Source organism: Sebastes fasciatus, chromosome 5 (assembly GCF_043250625.1).
Source record: "Sebastes fasciatus isolate fSebFas1 chromosome 5, fSebFas1.pri, whole genome shotgun sequence".
Classification (NCBI taxonomy): Eukaryota; Metazoa; Chordata; class Actinopteri; order Perciformes; family Sebastidae; genus Sebastes; species Sebastes fasciatus.
This window is the reverse complement of record NC_133799.1, coordinates 33400992-33423440: the sequence shown is the minus strand read 5'-3', so window position 1 is coordinate 33423440 and position 22449 is coordinate 33400992. Positions and strand designations below refer to the sequence as shown.

Sequence of the window (22449 nt, the reverse complement as noted above, 5' to 3'; positions counted from 1 at the left end):
TTGTACTTTTTACTCCACTACATGTATCTGACATATATAGTTGCTTACTTTACAGAAACATATTATATGTTAATAAAATACAACACATTGTTAAAGATTGAACCAGTGGTTCCCAACATTTAACCCTCTTAAAACGTTTTTGTCATGGGTAATTAACCGTAGTAAGCTGTTGTTCCAGCAGAGATCCTTTGCTGTCATTTTTCAGAGGATGTTCATTGAAATCACACAGTGAGCGGCTTAGAGACCTCTAACCTGCAGTAAGTACTCAGCATACCGACGTCTACTGTAGCTTGCACAACGTGTGCTGTATTCACCCGGCACAGCCAGCTTATGTAAATAGACACCTGGTTAGCTCTGCGTTCACAGCGTCACCTCGGCATCCCTTTCTGCGTTCATTCATCTCCTCCTTCCAATTTATTGCTCTTGACAAACATGTGTAACCAGTAGGTTAAACTACACACCCGCTCTGGTACCTCTCAGGTGGCCCGATGCAATTACCACATAACCACCGGAAACAAACAGCTCAACCAAGCTCTGCTCTTCCTCTTCCGCTGCTGCTGCGTGGTGTCCTCATTCATTCCTCGGTAGAGGTGTGTGGCATGCTCTGGTTCAGGTTCAGGTACAGGTACAGGTAAAGGTTCAGGCTAGGGTTCGGGTTCAGATGGCTGGAAAGCAGAGGCATAAGTATCAGTTTGGCTGATGAGGGAGACAGGTGAGCAGGTGAATGAGAGTCATCTGGTGGATGGATGGGGAATGTCAGTTCCGGAGAGTTCCTACAGTAGTTTCCCGCTGCAGAGCTCCAGGCTCGGGCACCCTTGGCGCTGGGACCAATCTCCATCGCCAGGAACCGTGGTGGACAATCGCGTGTGTTATCACGTGTGTTAAGGTGGAAATTCATATGTGTTTATCCCCCTTCCTTATACAAACATTTACATGCCACTGTATTATAGTAGAAGGAAGTTACAGCTTTTATTGTTGTAGTCTGAGTAACGTGACGTCATATCCGTTCCGTATCCGTCGGTCTGCGTGGATACGACCTGCACCCTTCCATCCAAAGTGGTAAACACTACACATCCAGTGAAGTATGGAAACACTTTGGGTTTCACACACTGACAGGAAAAGCAGAGCTAACTCTGACAGGAAACGTTATCGTATCGCGTTCACGTGCGGTCGAGCCGGCCGTCGCTCTCGTCTCCGTGGTCAAATGGGCCGACGCTACAACTGTAGAGCACCAATATACTGACATTTATGTTAAATGCATTCAAACAGCCCCCGATGGAGCTGACCATGGATGTATAAAGAGAACGGAGCTGACGGTAAGAGCTAGAGACCACCGTGGAGAAGTTAGAGGATTATTTGGGTGAGCAGAGGGACAGGGATGGTTGGGAGTTGAGGAGCAGGACAAGCCTTGGGGACAAAGGTTGCCCTCCTCCTCTGTGTCCTGAAGCCTGGGCAGCGAAGTCGGCGTCCTGAGGGGGGGGGGCACTCAATGCAGGGAACAGGACGCGTGAGGGGTCCTGGTAAGATCCTGCCGGCTGACCTTAACATGGCATAGGGTGGAGAGGGCTCTAACAGGAAGTCCATTAATTTTGGAGCAGACCTTGGCTGTGCTCTGCAGGCAGTTCCTGGTCTGAAGGCTGATGGAGTGGAACCAGCAGGTGATGGAGAATGTCATGATGCTCTCCATGAAGGAGTAGTTGAATGTTGTGAGGATGTCCTTGCTGACCCCAAAAGGGTTGAGCCTCCTCAGGAGATATTGCCAAAAAAAAAAGATTAGAAAAACGACATTTTAATTATACATTGATCTGTTGAACGCAAAATACAATTTTAGAAAATTTAATTACATTTTCCCATTTTCTATTTTTCATTTTTTTAGATGGAAAATTTAAGGGAAGGCGGGACTTCAAAGAAGGCGTTTCAGGCAGTTCAAGAGCAGTGTTTCTGTGGGGATCAACTACTAACTTTGGAGGGTGTATCTCAACAGTAATTGTGTTCTGCTCTGGTTAATTAAAGCTGAAGTAGGCGAGATTGGAGCAAATATGGTTAAAAAAAGTTATTTTTATAAAACAGTCGCGATATCGTGACAGTAGTACATGAAACAGGTAACCTGAAAAAATCATGTGCCTCTGTGTCCTCCGGTGCTCCTAACGGCATCTGCAAGATTTCACAGACCGGAGGAAAACAAGCAGTAAGAGCTGATCTGAGGTCTGCTGTCCAGCTGCCGTATATGAGAGCCGGCTGCCAATCACTCGCCAACTCCAACCAAACGGTCAAACTAGGCAGCGCTGATCAAATATTAATCAATATTATGTTACTGTAATGCCTATTTCTCTCCAAAAAAAATTTCAGAATCATCTTGTAGTGCACGGTTTCGCTGTAAAATGAGAAAGTGTGTGACGCGGGTTGCCATTGTGAAATCTGGTTAAGGAACGCCAACGCTCTCTCTCTGAAATGACCTGTGATTGGTCAAAGTCTTCTGTCACGGGCTAGATTTTCTAAAGCCTGAAAACAGAGCCATGAGGAGGAACAGAAGTCTAGTTATCTCTCAGAACACTTGAATTACAATATGCTGAAAGGTTATTATGGGATTTTTGCCCAATGATGCCAAAAAATATACTGCCTACTGAAGCTTTAAGGATGTTAACAAGATGTGGTCGAGCCCTCTTCTGTCACATACGTGAAGCCGAGGCTGCATGAACTGCAACCTTCGCAGCATCCTTTTAAACAGAGCTACATGTGTTCCGAGGCAAGAAGAAAAAAACAAAACTGGATTTCTGGCCTGCTTGCATGCAAACGTGAAAGAGGGATCTATCGATGAACGGAAAAGGACGTGTCGTGTTTTGTAATCTCCTCTGAGCGCCGAGCTTATCGCGAAGAACATGCCAGGGCAACAAAGTTTATATATGCACACGCGCACAGTCAGTCAGTCACGGTATAAAACAGAAACGTAAGAGCGAAGAGAAGTGAAGGGGGGTGGGGGGAGAGAATGCCCTCGTCCTATCATTACTATGGTAAAACATGTAAATAAGCTCAGCTCCTCTCTTTGATGTCCTCTGTAGAGAGTAAACACTCAGCTTAGCGAGACGTCGATACTGTTTCTCACCTGTTTAAAGGGCTCATAAGTAGCTGGAAGCCTGCTGCCATGTACACACATTTTTCTTCATTTGAGACATCGATCCACAGTCATCTGCTAACATCTCTCTCCTTGTCCCCCTTCTCTCCGCCTCCGTCTTCCCGCGGAGGCCCAGTAGCGTCATCTTTGCCAGCTCATCACTTCAGCCGGAAGATTAATTCAAAACAATGATGAAAGTGTAAAAAGACCAAGAAAGCCGTAGATGGAGAGGAGGGAAAATGAAGTGCTGAAAGAAATGAGTGTGTCCCTAATTAAGTTCTCATCCATGTTAATTCATCTGGGCCTCGTTAGAGGGACCCAGACAAACAATGCCTCCCTCGGTCCTGGGAGGAACCCGGCAGCTGCTACCACAAGAAATCCATTAATTGATTTAGGAGCGGCGGCTTTGTTGTGACAACGCTTCACCAATCGAGGACAATTTGCTGTGCAAATGCCACCCACCTATAGATTGACAGGTGTGTGTGGAGGAGTTATTGTTGGCATCCACCTAATGAAGCATCTATTGAACTTTTAGAAGATCACTTGAAGATCTGCAGGCTTCAGCTTCTACCTTTGCTTCTCTCTGAAATCGCTTTTTCCAAAAATGAGATAATATTTATGCAGTGAATTCCTGTTAGTGAAAGTGTGGGCTCTTTGGTAGGTGAGTTACTCTAACTGATTGTACCTGTATAGTCCACCGCCGTAGCTACCATTGAGGTCGTGCTGAGGTTTTGACCCCCCTGGTAACTTTTACAACAGGCCTACAGTAAGTAACATCATTAGAAGTGCCCCTGTGATGCGACAGCTGTAAAACAGGCAAACAGAAGTAAGCAAATCAAAATCTGAAGGAGACAAAACAAGTTTTTAATCCAGTTTCATAAATTTAACAATTATTACAAATTACTGTAATATCCAGTATTTGGCATTATTATTATTATTAGCTTATGAAACATCTTTAGAGCAAAAGTAAAATCCTCTTCTGATGATTGTACTGTAATACATCAGTAGTAACAAATTAAAAAATATGACATTTTTTGTCTCACCCGGAGACCCAAACTGAGCCTGTCAGACAGTCTGAAGGGAATACTACCATATACCAGCAGAGCAATGTGATGCACAGCAGACTATAGGACAGGGAGATATTTTTTCTAAAAATATTAGGACTTCTCACAGAACATGTTGGAAATGCTTTGAATGTGCAGAAAGCTGTTAGAGTCCAGGGTTTTATAAATGAATTAAAAAGAATGAATGCATCATTGAGGTGAATAGGTGCCACGTGCACATTTAAAGAGGTTACTTCCCCAAACAAAAGACACAAACGAGGATTATTTGCAAAAATTGCCTTTTTATGAAATCTGGAAAGTATTTTATATTAAGTGGTTAAAGGACGCCCCGCTCTACCCTCTGAGCTACAGACGCACTCATCATCATGAGCGATGATGACTGTGTGTAGTTAAGGAGGTTGGGGGGAGGGGGTTCATTGACCAATCAAGGAAATAATTGGTTGCGAGAGGAGAAGAAGAGAAACACTGATGGAAGGCAGATCAGTGCTGGTCAATATCCAGCTGAGCTCTGTTCTCCAGAGAGCCTTCTGATGTTCTGAAGGTCAGCCATAGTCCACCCGCAGTCACATGATCTCTCTCTCTCACACAGCAAAATGGAAAAAGAGTACTTTTATTTCCATTCATGACTTTGCTCAAAAACAAGTTTAAAATTGAAATTGATAAACATTACATTGACTCGTTTTTGTCAAAAGAGCGACATTAAGCAGAATGAAAGAGGTGGTTGATGAATAAAGCAGGTGTGTAATATAGTCTCATGTGTTTTTGTGTTCCAGGTCTAAGGACATTTTCTTGATTTTTGCATACTTTTTTAAAATCTAGTACTTACATATCACATGATACCCATGTGTTTCATACCAAAATGTGCAAAACACTCTCAGCTCCCTGTTCATGTGGTTGTCATCTGTCCTGGAGCACTGGCTGTAACTGGCTGTTACAGTGCTGCCATAACAGTTCTGTTATGTGGCAAATCAAATGACTTCATCTTTTCTAATTAAAGCCACAATGTGCGAGATTTGAGACTTTAGTGGTCGTATCAAAAAAGACAATGGAAGATTCACGAGGACTGCATCGTTTTCTCTACAAACTAAAACTTGTGCCAACTCAATAATTCGAAACATGGTATAATCACATAAACATATTAGGGCTGTCAATCGATTCAAATATTTAATTGTGATTAATCACATGATTGTCCATAGTTAATCATGATTAATCACAAAACTCACATTTTGTATCTGTTAAAAATGTACCTTAAAGGGAGATTTGTCAAGTATTTAATCCTCTTATCAACATGGGAGTGGACAAATATGCTTGCTTTATGCAAATGTATGTATATATTTATTATTAGAAATCAATTAACAACACAAAACAATGACAGATTTTGTCCCAAAACCCTCACAGGTACTGCATTTAGCATAAAAAAAATGCTCAAATCATAACATGGCAAACTGCAGCCCAACAGACAACAACAGCTGTCAGTGTGTCAGTGTGCTGACTTGACTATGACTGACTTGCCCAAAACTGCATGTGGTTATCATAAAGTGGGCATGTCTGTAAAGGGGAGACTCGTGGGTACCCATAGAACCCATTTTCATTCACATATCTGGAGGTCAGAGGTCAAGGGACCCCTTTGAAAATGGACATGACAGTTTTAGTGTAAGTTTAGAGCGTTATTTAACCTCCTTCTTGACAAGCTAGTATGACACGGTTGGTACCTGGGAAAGATCGTTAACGTGTTATTATGGCGTTAACTTATGACAGCCCTAAATCATCATATAGATCATAATAGCTTTAATAATAGTATGGCTTTACTTGGCTTTGGGGAGAAAACGCCTCTGCTCTCACAGTGACAGGAGGAAGTTCTCATACTCAATAAACTCATCGGTCTGGAAAACCCCCCAGATTGCTTAAAGTTAGTCTAAGTTTTGGGTCACGGTTAAATAAGAGAAACTTTCACTAGAAAATGAAAACTTCTCTCACAGTAGAGAAGTCCTTTACATGAGATAGGTCCAATCTCCACACCCTCACTTCCCACTGAGGGATTTCAATGTCAGACCGCTCTCTCTTTCTAGTCTAGGCCTCCTCTGTGTAATCCGTTTGTAGAGGGGGACATTTTTCATATTCATATTTTTTCATAGACGTCTTTCACAATTACAGTATTTAGTGGGACTGTCCTGTGTATTAAGTGCAGTCTTCACCTTGCTCTGGGACTGTGTCCTTCATGACGGTTACCTCGGAAATCGGCAGACCCCTACCACTCGGAGCTCCAGCCCCCCTACCTGCCTCCTCCTTTTAGCCCGTCTCCCTTTTTTTCGTTTCACCCCTAAACAGCCAGTCAGAGGCACTTTGAAGTGAAGGCAAAGGCAAATATGAAAAGAGCGAGTGTCCTCCGTGAAGAGGTGCCTTTTCATCGTGGCTATTCCCCAGCCTCGCCTTGCCTCGGGCCTGCATGGCACTCTACCCCAGTCGCTAGCTGGCAGCCCGGCACGTCCCGCGCTTTATCCAGGAGACACACATTATCTTCAATGCTTTGAAGAGGTTGCATGTGAAGAGGACAAAACAGGAGCACCCGCCGTGACATAAATACTAATGTGGCTAAATTTAAAAGCTCGCCATTCAAAACACACCTTGACTCAGTGTGAGGAGTCAGCCGACTCTGGGTGGAGGGGGAGCTAATGTGATTATAGTGAAGCTAAGGGCAAGAGGACACACAGCCGAGGTCTGGCTGTGCAGGAGGTGGGTGCAGGAATTTAGAATTTTTTTTTAATTACAACTGTACTTCCTTTGACTCCTTTTAATTGTGTCAAAGTTCAGAAAACCTCTTTTGTAATCTCTGCTTTTTGATTTCCCCCTAGTTCAGCTTTACGAACACTTGATAGCCATCAAGGCAGCAGTCATCCTGCTTTAACATATTTAGTTAAGACACTTTATGGGACTCGGTCATGGACTATTAAAATGTATTGACTGATAGGTATGCATATATCCACATCTGTGACGGATTCCTCAGTGGAGGAAAGTAATGAAGTACATTTATTCAAGTACTATTGTACTTGTACTACTGTGGCTGTTGTGATGCGTCTAGAGCAGGGGTCAGCAACCACATGCGGCTCTTTAGCTCCTTTTCATTTTTATTTGCCATTGTTTAAGGTCTATGGTACGACAGAGAATTAGGGCCACATTGAGGAAAAAAAAAAAATCGGAGATTTCGAATATAAAGTCATATTATGAGAATAAAGTCATAGATTTACTATTGACTATATACTATATATTACGACTTTTTTTCTCGTAAAATTACGAATTTATTCTCGTAATATTACGACTTTTTTTTTTCATTGTGGGTCGATGTGGCTACGCTGTTCCAACACAAACTACACAGAAGCACCAAAACCGCAGTTCTATCTAGTGAAGCCCGTCTTGCAAAACAGTGTTAACTTTTACTGCTTCAGCCCCCCGACCATGGCCAGAAGACACAGAGGATGACCGTAACCCTGGTGTCCAAGGCCGGAGTCGACGCTGTACTCTGCTCCTCTGCCTGCTTGCCTTCACTCACACAACGTGCTCGTTCTCACTTGCTCCACCCATCACATGCCTGCGCGCACACTACACACTGCAAAAGAGTTACGTTATAGTCTCCGACCAAAACTCCGGTGTCTCCCCTGTTCCTTCTGACCACGGTCGGGAGGCTGAAGCAGGAAAAGCCAACACTAGGATCAGCACTGATTCATGGAGAGACCTTCGTCTGGTCAGCTAACATTACTGCCAAGCAGCTGAAATATAGAGTGATATTGTGGTTTTCGCTGACGTGTGTCGCCTCACTGTTTAGAGCGATGCTCGTTCATGTCTATGTAGAGCGAGCACAAGCAACAGGACGCTGACTTTCGTTGACTTAACGGCCACAGGTGTCGCTGTCAACAAGCAATTTCTGATTCTTATCACAGTCAAAATCTAAACCTAAAACAAAATACTTGCTGGTTTATCCAGCGTTGCCCATTTGTCAGTAATTTGTCTTACGTTCTTCAAAGACCCAACTGAGTGTTGGCTCAAATGTGAATTTAAAACAGCAGCTCTGATTTATGAGTGCAAGGGGAAACTGGTAGTGCACTTTTTGTCTGTCTAGGGGGATCCAGAAACTTCTAAAAACCAGCTCCTACATCAAATGAGCAAGAAGTACAGACAAGTACTGAGGAGCTTCAAAGTACTATGCAAATCCCAAACAGGCCGTCAAAGATCCCAAACTCGAGTGGAAGCTTCAAGAGTTTGGCGAGTCAAACATTTCAAACCCCCACTGAAGCTTAATCAGCTAATTAACAATTATATCTACGATTGCAAATAAGGGTCGTTGTGGCAGAATTAGGATCACTTACGGGATTAGAATTCACATTTTTCGGACAGAAGAATGAACCTTTTGGCATCAACTTTGCAGGCACACGTATACGCACAGTTTAAAACCTTAACTCCATAAGGACATAATAAGGAAATACATTATTTATTTTCACACAAACGACTTCTAGAATTAGTCGGCATCCCCCACAAATACATGTTTTTGTAATGTTCTGCTGATAAAAGACTCAAACACATTCTTCAGGTACATGTTTAAGTGCATTTAATACAGATGAAACAACAGAAGAGTGAAGCTCAACGGAAACGGCGTTAGAGAAAAAAACAGACAACATAAATAGCGAGAGACGAAAGGAACAAAAGGGAAAAAAAATGGTATTCTTCAAAAATAAATATGTACACTGCTGAGGCATTCCTTCTGAAACATACACACACACAGACTGTAAAAACGTGAACAAGAGCAAGAAGAGTGCTTTTATTCTTCTCGAGCGAGTCTGTTAAAAAAAAGAAGCTTTATAAAAGCTGGAAACTATCGTGAGTTTAAATGTTGAAGGTGGGTTAATTACAATAAGTAATATTATTATTATATCAGGTTGAAATTAAGTCTACCCCACTATAATAAAACAACATTAAATGTCAGTTAGATGTCAGAGTAAGGTAATCTAAAAAAAAAAAAAAAAAAGTCAGCCAAGGGCATGAGAGGTCAACATGGTAAACAGAACATGAAACACACAAACATCCTGCATCTGTTAAATAGAAATAGCTAAACATCTAAAAATTAAACGTTATAGAGGACAGACGTGATGTTTACTTGGTCTATAGTTAGTGTTAACTCCGTTACCCAAGCAGGAAGCCGAACGTATAAACACATGTGTCCGGTAAAGACGAGATAATCCATTAACAATTGCAGACAGAGAAAAGCAGAGCATCCTTCATTTTTGTACGGGTAAGCCTGTAGAGCCCCGAGCATGGTGCAGTACCGGTCCAAGTTAGCTCAAGTTAGTCTTAATTCAAGCGTTGTGCAGGTTTGGGAAAGACGCACCAAAACTACCTTGTCAGATGTGAGTTCTCAGCAGATATCACATGGGAAGAAATCAGGGCTGGTGAACCCCTTCTTGGCCCCAAAGTTTCAGCCATGAAGCGATTTCAGCTGGACAGTTCTGAATTCTTCAGTGCTATTTTCCAGATAAAATGCCATTTTCCTCTGGATTTTTGAAGTCTGTGAGGGAGCTCCAGTATATGGAGGACAAATGCTTAGTTTGCCAATAATTTACAGGTAGCTTCGACTTTAGATACAGACGTCACTGTTAGCGGTAGTGAAAAAGGTTGGGTGGACACCCTGCTGGTGCTCCAGAGCAGCAGCAGCAGCAGCAGCAGCAGCGGCGTCTCAGAAGAGGTGGGTGGTTGAACGACTGAACGTGTGGTACTTCCTCTCAAACATGGAGGGCAGATTGACCATGGAGGGGGAATGGCGTGCCTGTAAATACAGAACAGAGGGACAAATAAGAAAAGAGAAAGAATGTGTGTGAAGAAGAGAGGTGAGTGAATGTTAATACCCAAGTTGTGTTGTTAAAGGATCACTCCGGTTTATTCAAATTATTCATGTTTTTGGCAGTTCACCACATCAATACTATGACATCACTACAACAACAGTCCAACGTGAGCAGTCAGCTGATCAGAAAGAGTGTAAACAAACCTCCGGCTGAGTCGAAAAATGTGATGGCACTAGTGTGTACACAGCAACTGATATTCCGTGCGTGCTCACCTCCCAATAAAGTGGTTTAGATGATCAGAATAAACCCGTCTGATTGTCTGACTGCTCGTGTTTGTTGCCCCGTCAGACTTCGTGGTAGCAACGTGACGGTGTTTCCAGATTAATTTGGTGTCATAATAAATCCTTTAAATAACCTTGAACAACACCTAAGCAGTTAGCAGGAGGACAAGCTGTTACAATATGAAACAAGAAAGCAAGAGTGTTTGTATGTTTATTAAGTGTTCACACTCCGTTCCATACCAGCATCCCATAACTCACACATTTTAAAGAGCATTGCTAAAGATGTGTGTGTTTGTATATTAGGGCTGTATATTAAGTTAACGCAAATTTATTTCACTAATTTCTTTAACGCATTAATGCAACTTGAGATTTTGTACGTTGTAGCGGGCTCCGTTTTAAAACTAGAGTGAAGATACTGGTATCATATGAAACTAGAAGAGAATGAATCCTAATGAATCAATTGGTACCAACCATGTCATACTAGCTTGTCGCTAAGGAGGCTAAATAACGCTGCAAACTTAGGCTACATTTTGTCATTGTCATTCTCAAAGGAATCCCTTGACCTCTGACCTCAAGATATGTGAATGTAAATGGCTTCTATGGGTACCCATGAGTCTCTCCTTTACAGACATGCCCACTTTATGATAATCACATGCAGTTTGGGGCAAGTCATAGTCAAGTCAGCACACTGACACACTGACAGCTGTTGTTGCCTGTTGGGCTGCAGTTTGCCATGTTATGATTTCAGCATATTTTTTGTATGCTAAATACAGTACCTGTGAGGGTTTCTGGACTATATCTGTCATTGTTTTGTGTTGTTTCTTGATAAAAAAAAAAAGTGTGATTAATTTGCGATTAACTATTTTAATCGATTGACAGCCCTTCAATCTATAACCTAAAACCTACACACACACCAATATTGGCATCACCCCAAAAATCTGGTTGGGCTGTAGTGTGTATGAAGGATAAGGTCGGTTTATGAGCTCCAGACGTTGCCATTAGCGCTTCTCTGCCTTCAAAGCCAAACTTTAGCACTAAACTCATCAAGACATGAAACACAATCCCACTTCAGTTGCTTTCCACCTGGCATTCACACGCACGCTCGCTCCGTGGGCTGTACATCAAACCTGACGGAGCATCACAAGTTTTCAACAGTCTGACTGCAGAAGGAAAGCAGTGTGAAAATGCCATGCATTTTATTCAGCCACTCTGCACCAGAATCAGTAATGGTTAACTGCAGTAGTAGTAGAACGTTTTGGCCTCTGGTCCATTTTCTCTGTTAGAGGAAACATCGGAGAGATTCAGCCGTACATGTTTGACTCAGATGAGGAGTCTGTCGGCAACTAGCAGACGTATCAGAACGGTGAGTGTACTGTAATCAGCATCTTTTATTGGTTTATGTTGTCTGTTAGCTTGTAACTGGCAGAGGCTAAAACCGCATTAGTGGTCGTGAAACACACAATCATTTCTAGTGGGATTGTTTGGTAGATAGTGGAAGGAAGCTCTGTTTACATCCAAAAACGGCACACTTTACCATGTTTGCTGTCAAAACTTTCACTATGCTAATGCTAACTCTCACTCTCTGTACTTAGAAGTCCGCTCTGCTCTGGAGGTTTGTCGAAGACCGTTTCCCTACCAAATCGTACCAAATCTAGGGTGCATTTCAATCTCAGATTTTAGGGAAATGCACAGACATCTCGCCCTTCAGTAGAGGGATGTGAAAACACCTCTCCAGTGAAGAAACTTTGCACAGATACAAGTCAGTACAGTCAAGGTTAGACAGTTTAGGGGGGTATAAGCATAAGAAAACCACATTTTTGAGTGGAGGGGATATTTTAAAAAAAATCACATTGATATGCAATTCCTAAACGGTTGCGTTTGTTGGCAGGTTGCAATGGAAAAAGGCTTTTGTATGGTTCATTCTGAAATGGTTTAATAATCTCCAAATAGATAACACTGCCGTTCCGTTCCGTCAAACCACATTTCATGAGGATGAATAGCTATCAGACTGGTAGAGCTCTTCTGTCCGTACAACTGGGAACGAGTTGAGGTGAATACGGGACATAATCTGCCCGGCGACTTAGCAATCACAAGTGGTTAGAATGTTGGGACGGGTGACACGTGACCTGCCGCCGCAAGTTAAAGCTCAGATGAGAAGTCAGCCTGGCTCCCATGAATACATTGACATTTTATTTCTAGTGAGTGGTTTTTGTGTAAACTAGCCAAAACACCCAAAAGAGAAAATCAGAGGCATGCCTTGACATTTGGATATTTAGTTTTAACTCTTCAGCTGGCACTTCCATTAGTCCTCCAAGTTCTTTCTGAAGAAGCTGCTCAGACAAAGAACTAAACAGAGTTCATTTGAAGGATTAATAATCAGAACAACCCTTTGTAATGGTCATGGATCTGTCCGTACTAAACTAGTAATGTGGTCAACACCTGTCAGGAAAATAAAATATTCTCGATGTGACGGCTTTTTCCCCCTGAGGGGAAAGCAGCCGTCCACCTGGACAAATTGTTCATGTCCTAGCTCTACACCAACTCAACTTTGTATGCAGCCCAATATTAATAACAACCACCTAGTGAACATCCCCCACCACCACCATCAACAGTTAGTAACCCGGGTGATTCATAGGAACAGGGCTACTCCAAATCAACCCTTAAAATCTCTGCCCTGTACACCTATGGCCATCTCAAGTGGGGAGAAGTCTTACACCCACAGCCCTTATCAAATCATTGGAGTTCAGCTTTATAGCAGACCCTTATCAATCTGACCCGTCTGGGATGTCGGGTCTCAAATTCTAAGGAGTTGATTTGGGACTAGAAATGCACCTGTGGAATTAGGATGTTAAAAGGCCAACACAGAGGATACAGCAGCTAGTAAGGACTCATTTGAAATTAAAGATGGTATTGGTGCACCCCTAGTTGAAACTAGACCACAGTTATAAGTTTGCTCACGTCAGACTCCAGGACTGAGCTTAGCGATGGTTTAGAGCAGAGTCTCCCTGCGAGGACTGGTCAGGGCAGGCTTGCGGGGGTCCAAGGGTTCAAAGGTCCTGCCTTTGACATTAGCGGGCTGAGGAGCCGGGAACCTTGGCTGGAACCCTACAGAGGGTAGATGTCTGGACACGCGCTGGCTAGATCTGGGATGGTTTTTTTTGCAGTTGTGCTGAGTGGAGGTTTGGACAGCTGGAATGGAGGGGGAGGGTGAGGTGGGACGTATCGGAGAGGCGGACTGTCGGGAGATGTAGGGGCCTGAATCGGCTTGTGCTGGTTGGGACAATAGTGGAGCGTGAAGGATGGACTTGGGTTCTCGGGTGCCACGGGAATAGTTGGGGCAGAGGCTGAACTCGGGGGCGATGTTAGGGCCGGGGCTACGGGCGGGGGTTCGGGCTGGGCTGCGGGCTGGGCTGCAGGGGGTACGTGTACAGACGGGGACCCTGGCTCTGACAGAAGGATGGTCCAGAGAGTTAGAGCGCTGCACCACGGCACTGCTCTTGGCAGAATCATTCAAACTGAACGTGGAGGTAGAGCGAGACATCTAGAGTACATAACAAGAGGGGGGGAGACACATATGGAAGCAGGATATTTACATGATCATGAAACAAAAACAAAACGAGATGAGACGAGCAGAGAACAGACATGCTGAAACACAATTCAAAGATAAACAAAAAGACAGAAACACCCTTCTTCATGTGAAAGAGTATATCAGGCAAGGGAATGAATATCACAAAGTAAGACAAAAATGTTAGACTTTAAGTTGAAGTAGAGTAAGAAATAGACGTCTGTAGTTCTGAAAACATGATGCTGCCTACAAATGTTAAAATGTTAACAGGTTTAAAAGAAAGTTAAAGTTCTTAAGTATCTTGATTTAATCAGCAGGTGACCGTTCCCCCGACCATCTATCGTTCAATCATAGCCAGCGGCATCTCATACTACTGGGGGCCAGCCAGCGCCGGGAAGAGGTCCTGCGAGGGGATCCTCCCACACGAAGCGGCCGCCCCTAACTCGCCGAGTTGAATCCCCCGGGCAGACTGCGCGACACGGGCCTTTACCGGCCTCACACCGTCCACGGGCTGAGCCTCGATCAGAAGGACTCAGGCCCCCCGAGCGACACCGGGCGAGCAGTCTTCCGTACGCCACATTTCCCCAATCCGCCCGCCGGACGGGGATTCGGTGCTGGGCTCTTCCCTCTTCAATCTCCGCTACTGAGGGAATCCTGACAGGCTGCACCTTCACCGCTTGTGGGTGTGGTTTCAGCCACGGATGTATTAAGAGAGATTTAAGCGCCTTCAGAGAATACTGCTTATTTTTCCACGATTTTGAAAGCTAATTTTATATACTTGGTGATTTTTATTTAATCATTTGAATTTGGCTCGGTGGTTAGTAACACATTTTTCTGTGGTGTGACAAAACCCAGAATGCATATTTATTTTTTGCTTTACACGGACTTTAAAGGAAGTGCCAGAGGCAACACTCTGCTTCCAGTGTTGACTAAGAATTACCAGAGGCCACATTAAAAGAACACTTTTTCACAATTATAAATTGATTTCAAAACTTATTGAGCTCAAATTGGCCATCGAGGGTGTTGCGTGTCATTCTGGTGTCTGTCTCTGCATATATCTATTCATCAGATGTAAACTAGTACTGATAAAAGAAGAATATGCAGTGAGAAGGAGGGCGACTCATTCAAACTTAAGACCAGGTTTGGTACACACGGTTTGCTAAAGCAAGCTGAATGGGCTGTAATGAAGTTAAACGAGAGATGGAATCAATTAGGTGCATGACTCTTGCATTCTATACAGCTATCTATATAATATACTATTCAAAGGAGCATTTCTAAACTTGCACATGCATATTTCTGTCTTTGTGTGTACAAAGAGGTTGAGTCATGATCTTTACCGTCACTCCCCAGATATAGTTTTGCAACAAAGTTCCCAGGCCAGAATCAAACTGGGGCCATGATGGTTATGTGGTATGCATCTTAACTCACTGGGCCGTCGCTCCATAATGTTAACAAATATGGGCAAAAAGTCAATCAAATAATCTCGTGCAAAATAGATGTTAATATTTATCCTTCAATTATTTTGCGACACAGCTGCCAAACATTGCATTTGCATCCTTGTGTCGTTGGAAACCAGATAATAATTGAGCCGAGTGATTTATCAAAAGTGTGTAAATGGGGTGAATAATGTGGGAATTAGATTTTTTCCTCAACATTCCTTAACATCCTCTCCTCTACTTCACAACCTATTTCTTTAACAAAAAATACAGTATTATGAAATGAATCATTCAAACACTTGTTATAACTCAAAACGTGTAGGGAAATAAGTACGGAAATTGCTAAAATAACAGCAGAAAAGGTTCCAGCATTTAAGAGCAGACAGACTTTTCCTGCTTTGTAAAATCGAGCTAGTTCAAAACGACCGACACCGACCGAAAGCTGTTCCATCGTGGACTGATGTAGAGATCAATTGCCTGGTTCTCAGCAAAGAGAGAGAGAGATGGAGAGAATGGAAAAATAAATGAGGAACAGATGGATAGGTAGATGGAAAGAGGAGACATCCACCCAGTTGTGTTATGTTGGAAATATAAAGGAGACAAAGTAGACTTTTCTAAATTCAGGAAACTTCTCTTCACTGAAGGTAGTATTTATGGAGCAAGTAAAACCAAAAAACAGATATCGGTCTTTCAATCACAAAGAACGTGGATATGAGAGATCGTCGTGTCCTTTTTGTCTACGTCCGTCACAAAGATGTATATAGAAACAGAAAGACTTACAGCCAGCGTGGAGCTGCTGCCGATGCGGTTTTCACAAGTCAGCCTCTGGCTTTTCTCTTCTGGAGTACTGCTGGCCATGAGCGCCCTCTGGATCACACGCTTCGGGGTCTTGGTGAAAGAAAACGCCCTCGTCACCTGGCACACACACACACACACCCAGAGAATTAGCAATGTTTTGTATTAAATTGGATTTTAAGGCACCTCATTTTGAGTATGTGTAGATAGCATTCTTTTGTCTCCCATCGCTGCTGAGGCTAAATGACACAACCTGTTGTTCTTTACTTGTTCCAAACACGGTAATAACACATCATGTACACTACTTTTTGGCATTTGTAGCAGACATTACATGGTTAGAACACCAGCTCGTGTAGCCAAGGGTTACGTTGTGCCTGTACTTTATGAAGGTAGGCTAATAAAATAATGGTAAACACTTCATTACTCTCACATTGTCAGCAGCCCATAACAGGTCCACTCTGTCCATTCTGACCTTTCACAATAAAAGCCATAGACATACACACTGCATCAACAAAATAGATTAATAGCTGTTTAGTTCTATAGATTGATAGCTTGTCTGTGATGTGTCAGTGTTTTTGAGCTCTCATCCCCGGCTCTCTGAAGATCTGTGCGCCCAGCGGTACAGAGGTCCCACCGGTAGACAATAACCTTATTCCTTTATATTAATAATAAATGCACCTGAATTCACTAATATTAAGGATATTTCTACTGCCGTCTCCGGACGGTTAAAAACAACAAGGCATTTGGTCTTTGCAAACAGAAATGATGTACGTGTTTATTTGCATATAGAGCGGAGACGTGAGATCTGATCATAGGTGGTCACTAGAGACTCATTCTAACGCCAGGTGTGAACTGACGGGTTGGAGCTGTCCGCTTGTGATAGGATCACCCAAGACGCATGTTAACGCCAGGTGTGAACAGGGCCAGACATAAACATTGGTTATTTCATTTCAAATTTGGTTAGAAAGAGACAAAGCTATGTAGTGATTGGGACATTTTACAGTTAAAAAATGAACTTGACAGTGCTTAGTCATATTTTTATGCTTTTTTTTTCATGCTGAATGATTTATTTCCAAGAAACGTATGAGCACATCTCTGGTAAACACCAGATTTAAAGTGGTGCTGTTGTTGTGTGATTCTTGCGGAGAAACTCGATAAGTCGACAAAATCATAAGAGTGTTAGTCGACTGTGAATTTCTTTGGTCGAGGACGGCCCTAGACATCAAACTATTTCTCTACTGACATTCCTTGTTACTAACTGGCAAACATACATATCAATACCAAAATATCTGCAATAAACTATTATTGCAGATATTTGTATTGCATATCAACCCGTTTGATTCATCTGTTAGACTCTATAAACAACAAGAAAAGCAATTTCTGAAGAAATTGCGGTGTGAATGCTGGATGCTGAAGAGCTGACGCTGCGATAAAATGCTGGCTTAAATGTTGTGAGAAGGTGAAGTAGTAGGAAGAGTTGGAAAAGTGGGATTGGGATTAACATGTTTGAAATATCATTGAAAAGTGTGAATAATACCAAAAGATGTGGAATATTTTAAGATTTTTTTGAAAAGCTGACGCTACACTGCATTGCTGGCTTAATTAATGAGAAAAGTCGTAGCTGGAATGTCCTAATTGAGATGAACATTTTGATGTTCGAATGAAGTTTCTACGTTGAAAAAATGTGGAAGGAGTAGTGTGCCAAAAAACAGAGCGGAATAATAATAATAACATAGAAGAACATAGGTTGTGAATGGTTCCAGCATTCACACCAATTAAAATTGTTCATTTGTTGATCAAATTAGGTTGCCAATTTTTGCCAGCCAGAGTTTTGTTTCATCACAGTATACTGTATATACATCAGGAATGAACCTGACTCTACATACTGACTGCTTGAGTGGAAAGGAGCTAATAGATGAGACAGGCAGAAAAAAAACAGGGGAGCATTATAATTTGAAAAGGGCCATCTGTCTGTGCTAGTCTGGTTTTAAACTACGGGTTTCCACTGCTATCTTAGCTTCCACAAAAGGTATTAGCCTTTGTGACGGCTACTGAGAAGGATCAGCATCTGACAAGTCATGGGTACTATAATGTAATTGTTTTTATGTAGTAGTCATGTACGTAATGAATACATGCAAACCTATAATATCTTGAAAAGATAATAGCTGTTGACCCCAGCATATGTGGCCATTTTTAAAGACAATATAGTGTGAATGAGGAACAGCAGATAACTCTGTAACACCCAGAAAAAAAGAGAAGTGGTAGAATGACTGGCAAGACAGTCTGCTGCACAGCCTCTTTAATCTCTTAACCTTCACTGCTCTCAACTGTTCCCTAAAATGTGTCTGCTTTAAAGTCAACAAACCCGTTTGTTTCCACACGTTGTTTGAAAATGTCACATATTATTATCTGCGTGTTCCAAAGATTCTTCAGGCAGTATCATGCTTATATTCAGTTCAATATTCAAATCATTTTAGCTGCCCTCTCTGGAGAAGCTGGAAATTGCAGCAAAAAAAAAAGAAAAAATCTCAGGCAGACTTCAGTGCCAGCTCATTGTTTTATTACTGCACAATTACATCAAATGGAAAAGTCTGCACTAAATGTCTTGTGCCTAATTTCATTCATGTTTCTGTGTAATTCAGCATGAAATCATTTAGAATGTCCTGTCAGTCTTTGAACTAGGGCTGTAGCGGAATGAGGACATCCGGGTCAACTTCAGGTCAGTGTGTCTCTCTTGTGTGGCTGCCGACGGCTGTCAGCTGACGAGTCACTGGACGGCAGTAGAGGAGGTTGTACTAGGGATGTTACTAATTAACCGTTTAACCGTTAACCGACATTAAGCATTTTAAACCACTAACGCTATCGGTTAAAAGAAATATTAATTGTCTCTTTAAGGAGTAAAGCTGGTCCACCTTAACAGCCCACCTTAAGAGGCGGAGCCGGAGTTGCAGGTTACAGGAAGTTGACTCCGGACTGCGGAGGAGTTGTAGTTTTGTAGCATTTATTCACCGACAAATAAACTGTACACACACTGCTACACCTACGTTCACAGCTAGAACGCCACCGACAACCCAACGCTCACCGTCAACATACACGCGGTCTGTCGGACACTCGCTAAAGTTACGCAGACTGTAAATGTGGCGGCAGCAAGCACGAAGCCTCTGGCAATGCTAGAGCTGCTAACGTAGCACAAACACACACACTGTTTGTCGGTGACTTGCTAAAGTTACGCCGGGCAGACAAAGTGTCGCTACGCCGGGCAGACACACAGCTGACAACCTGCTGAACTAAACTAAATGTGCGGTGGAGACTTTTACTGGGAAAGTGGCTGCATGTCCGCGACACTACACGCAGCATCTTAGTTATCTATCTGCTAAGTTAACGCTCTTGGACGGGTGAACTGGGGACTCAGTTGTCTGTTGTGCTCCTACACTGCAGCTGGCGCACCGCTACATGCGAGGCACAAATCTCGTCGGTTAACGGTTAATAATCGGTTAACGATTATTAGTATTTTTCAAAATTAGCATCCCTAGGTTGTACCCACCATGTTCGGTTAAAAACTAGTTTAGCCGACTTTACCGCATTCAGCCTCGGAGTTGAGAGCGTCGGCGCGGCGAACAGAACTGGGTTGTGCTTTCTGCATCGCACCGCCCTCCGTTTCCATCACAGTTAGTCTGGAAGTCCCAGTAGGTCATTTGTGAGACGAGACTCAAGTTTGTAAAAGTATATAGCCTCACATGCAGTCATTCTGCGTTACTGTACAATGACACAGGTAAACAAAAAGTGCAGGGATTCGACCGATTGTTGATTCCAATCATCTACATTTAGGGGAGGCAACCCTGGTCCGAACAATGCTCGGCTGCACAACATTTACATGTTGTCAGAGGTGCAGTTGGGAAGGTTAATCATGAGAAACTCATTCCTTTGCCTTTACCTTTTTAGAGGTCTTCTTGATGGCCCTGGAGGCTTTGCTCAGGGTGCTGTCCATATCCTTGGTGCTGACCTGCAGTGGGTCTGGGTCTGTGCACTGAATCAGGTCCTCCTGGTTACCAGACAAAAAAGACAAATCAAGCCTCAGACTCAATTGAATCAATCATGACCTGAAGTGTTCGATGCATGCAATCAATGCTTTGCTGTCAAAATAGTTGCAAGAGGAGATGTGTAGTAGGATTCACACAGACACAGTCTTTATCCCCCCCCCCTCCGTAGTGGGCTTGTTAACAAGCAGGGCTCTATCTCATTGGTATTCACATCGCAGCGCTGACCCAGTGAAAACAGCATTAGGAATGCAGCTGCGATGTGGCAGGCAGACCAGAGGCCAACACCGCCCCCTGCTGCTTGCTGTGCTAAATACAGCAGACTGCCTCAACCTCCATATCTTCTAGTGGACTCATAATCAGTGTGATTAAAGCTGCAGTCTGTCCGATCGGAGCAAATATGATTACAAAAAAATATATTTTTATAAGACAGTAGTGTAGGAGACAGGAGGAAAACAACCAATCAGAGCTGATCTGGAGTCTGACGTCCAGCTGCCGTCTCTGGGCAGCTTTCAATCACTCGCGAACTCTGAACAAACAGTCAAACTATGATCAAATATGAATCAATATTCTGTTACTGTAATGCCTATTTCTCTCCTCAAATGTTTTCAGAAACCTCTTGTAGTGTACTGTTTAGCTGTAAAATGATAAAGTTTGTGACCCAGCAGCCATGTTGAGATCAGTTGAGGAAATACCAAGCACCGCTCACCAACCATCGCCTCATCTCACACTCACACACACACACACGCCCCAGCATATAAATATAGAAATCAACTGTAGAGTATGTGTTTGTAGTAATGTTATTTGAAAAGACACGTGTGATAATGATAATACTACTACTACGGTGGTAGATTACTGCGTTGATCATTGTTACCATGTTTGTCTCTAACACTCATTCACAGCCCATATTCTGTCACTCTCCATGCTGAAGCTTAGCTAAGCTAGCAGTATGAACAAGTGCAGCTCTAAACCACCTCAGCCACGGCCTGCGTCTCCCTATACTTGACATTGATTGGTCTGTAGATGGGTCCTCTCTCATCCTCTCGGAAAATAATTGAAAAATGTTGGAATTTTCCAACTGACGTTGGTGGACCAAATGTCAATTAAACATTTGGTCTCCTCCTCTCCCCGTGTGTTACCGCAGTTCATTTTGTTGTGTTGCTTTGTTTTTCCTTTTTCCGGTTCTGGCGATATCCGCCAGAACTTCCTTTAATTAATCTGAAAGTCAGAACCAGGGTCTGAAATTAACTTTTTTTTTTTTTTACTTCCTGCCACTGTGGCAGGCAAGTATTTTATTTTGTCTGCCACTCAGAAATTTTTTCTGCCACTTTTGAAATCTCTGTTTTAAATGAAGGAATAACATTTTAGATCTGATGTCATTCAATGTTAGATATATTTTACATAAAAAACATACATATATATATATATATATATATATACATACACATGGTAAATTACAGTGTTTCGAATTACACTGTGGAGGAAGGGTACTGTACACAGTACTGTGCTGTACTTTGTGATTGTCATCTATAGTGGTTATTTGCATAAAAACACAATTCAAATGATGAATATTTGTTTGAATTAAAAAAAATCTTGGGAAGTTGTTGGGAAGTTAAACAGGTCTTAATTTGCTCTCTAATATCTATTTTATATTGATGTGAAAACATCTCCATCAAACAACTGGATTTATTCAAATTTCTCGCCGAAAACATAATTTTAAGAGATTACATTTGAACACATCATGATAAAGATGTAATTTACCTTCACCCAACAGTCATTTATCCTGAGCAGACTTTGAACGCCTCATAATAATAACTGAATGGCACCTCCGTTAACGTTAGTAGCTCCGCTATTTAACCAAGCAGGACTGTGCTGCCCACCGGCTGCTAACAGCTAACGTTACTAACTCTCCTCCTGCTGATTTCAACACGGGTTTGTTGTTCACAGCGTCGCTTTATCAGGGAAAAATAGGGTGCGCCCCCTCAGGTTTAGTAGTAGTAGCGCCATGCTTCGGAGTGCTTTTTTTCTCTCTGCCGCGTCTCTCCGGTCAAACTGAAACATGATACAGCGTGCGTATGCGTCATTGTGCAGTTAACTGTTGGAAAGCATCAATAAGAGGAATCAATAGTCACGGAGGCATGAGATGCCAAGAAAGCGGACAACTACGTTTCTCTATTACCATCACTAGCGTTTTTCCTCCCTGCCAAGGTGGCGGTGTTCCCTGATGATTTCAGCCGCCACTGCCAACAATTTAGCCGCATTTGGCGGGTGGTGAGTGATAATTTCAGACCCTGGTCAGAACCATCCAAAACTGCACACAAACCAAACCAT

The 22449-nt window shown here is 42.7% G+C and overlaps 1 protein-coding gene across 6 annotated transcripts in view; it reads right to left on the bottom strand.

Annotated features, from left to right (window-relative positions):
* Window positions 1-8753: 8753 nt before the first annotated feature.
* The window catches only part of ect2 (epithelial cell transforming 2), a 55147-nt gene continuing 41451 nt past the window's right edge, over window positions 8754-22449 (bottom strand). For 3 of the 6 annotated variants that reach the window (XM_074636872.1, XM_074636873.1, XM_074636874.1), the window contains 4 exons: window positions 20016-20123; window positions 16067-16201; window positions 13244-13826; window positions 8754-9988 (listed from right to left, as the gene is read on the bottom strand). In XM_074636872.1, coding sequence (XP_074492973.1) covers window positions 13275-13826; window positions 16067-16201; window positions 20016-20123 — 795 coding nt within the window. In that variant the 3' untranslated portion in view covers window positions 8754-9988; window positions 13244-13274. Of the gene's footprint in view, window positions 9989-13243; window positions 13827-16066; window positions 16202-19584; window positions 19756-20015; window positions 20124-22449 lie in introns of those variants that run through there. The other 3 variants (XM_074636875.1, XM_074636877.1, XM_074636876.1) reach the window with 2 other exon arrangements.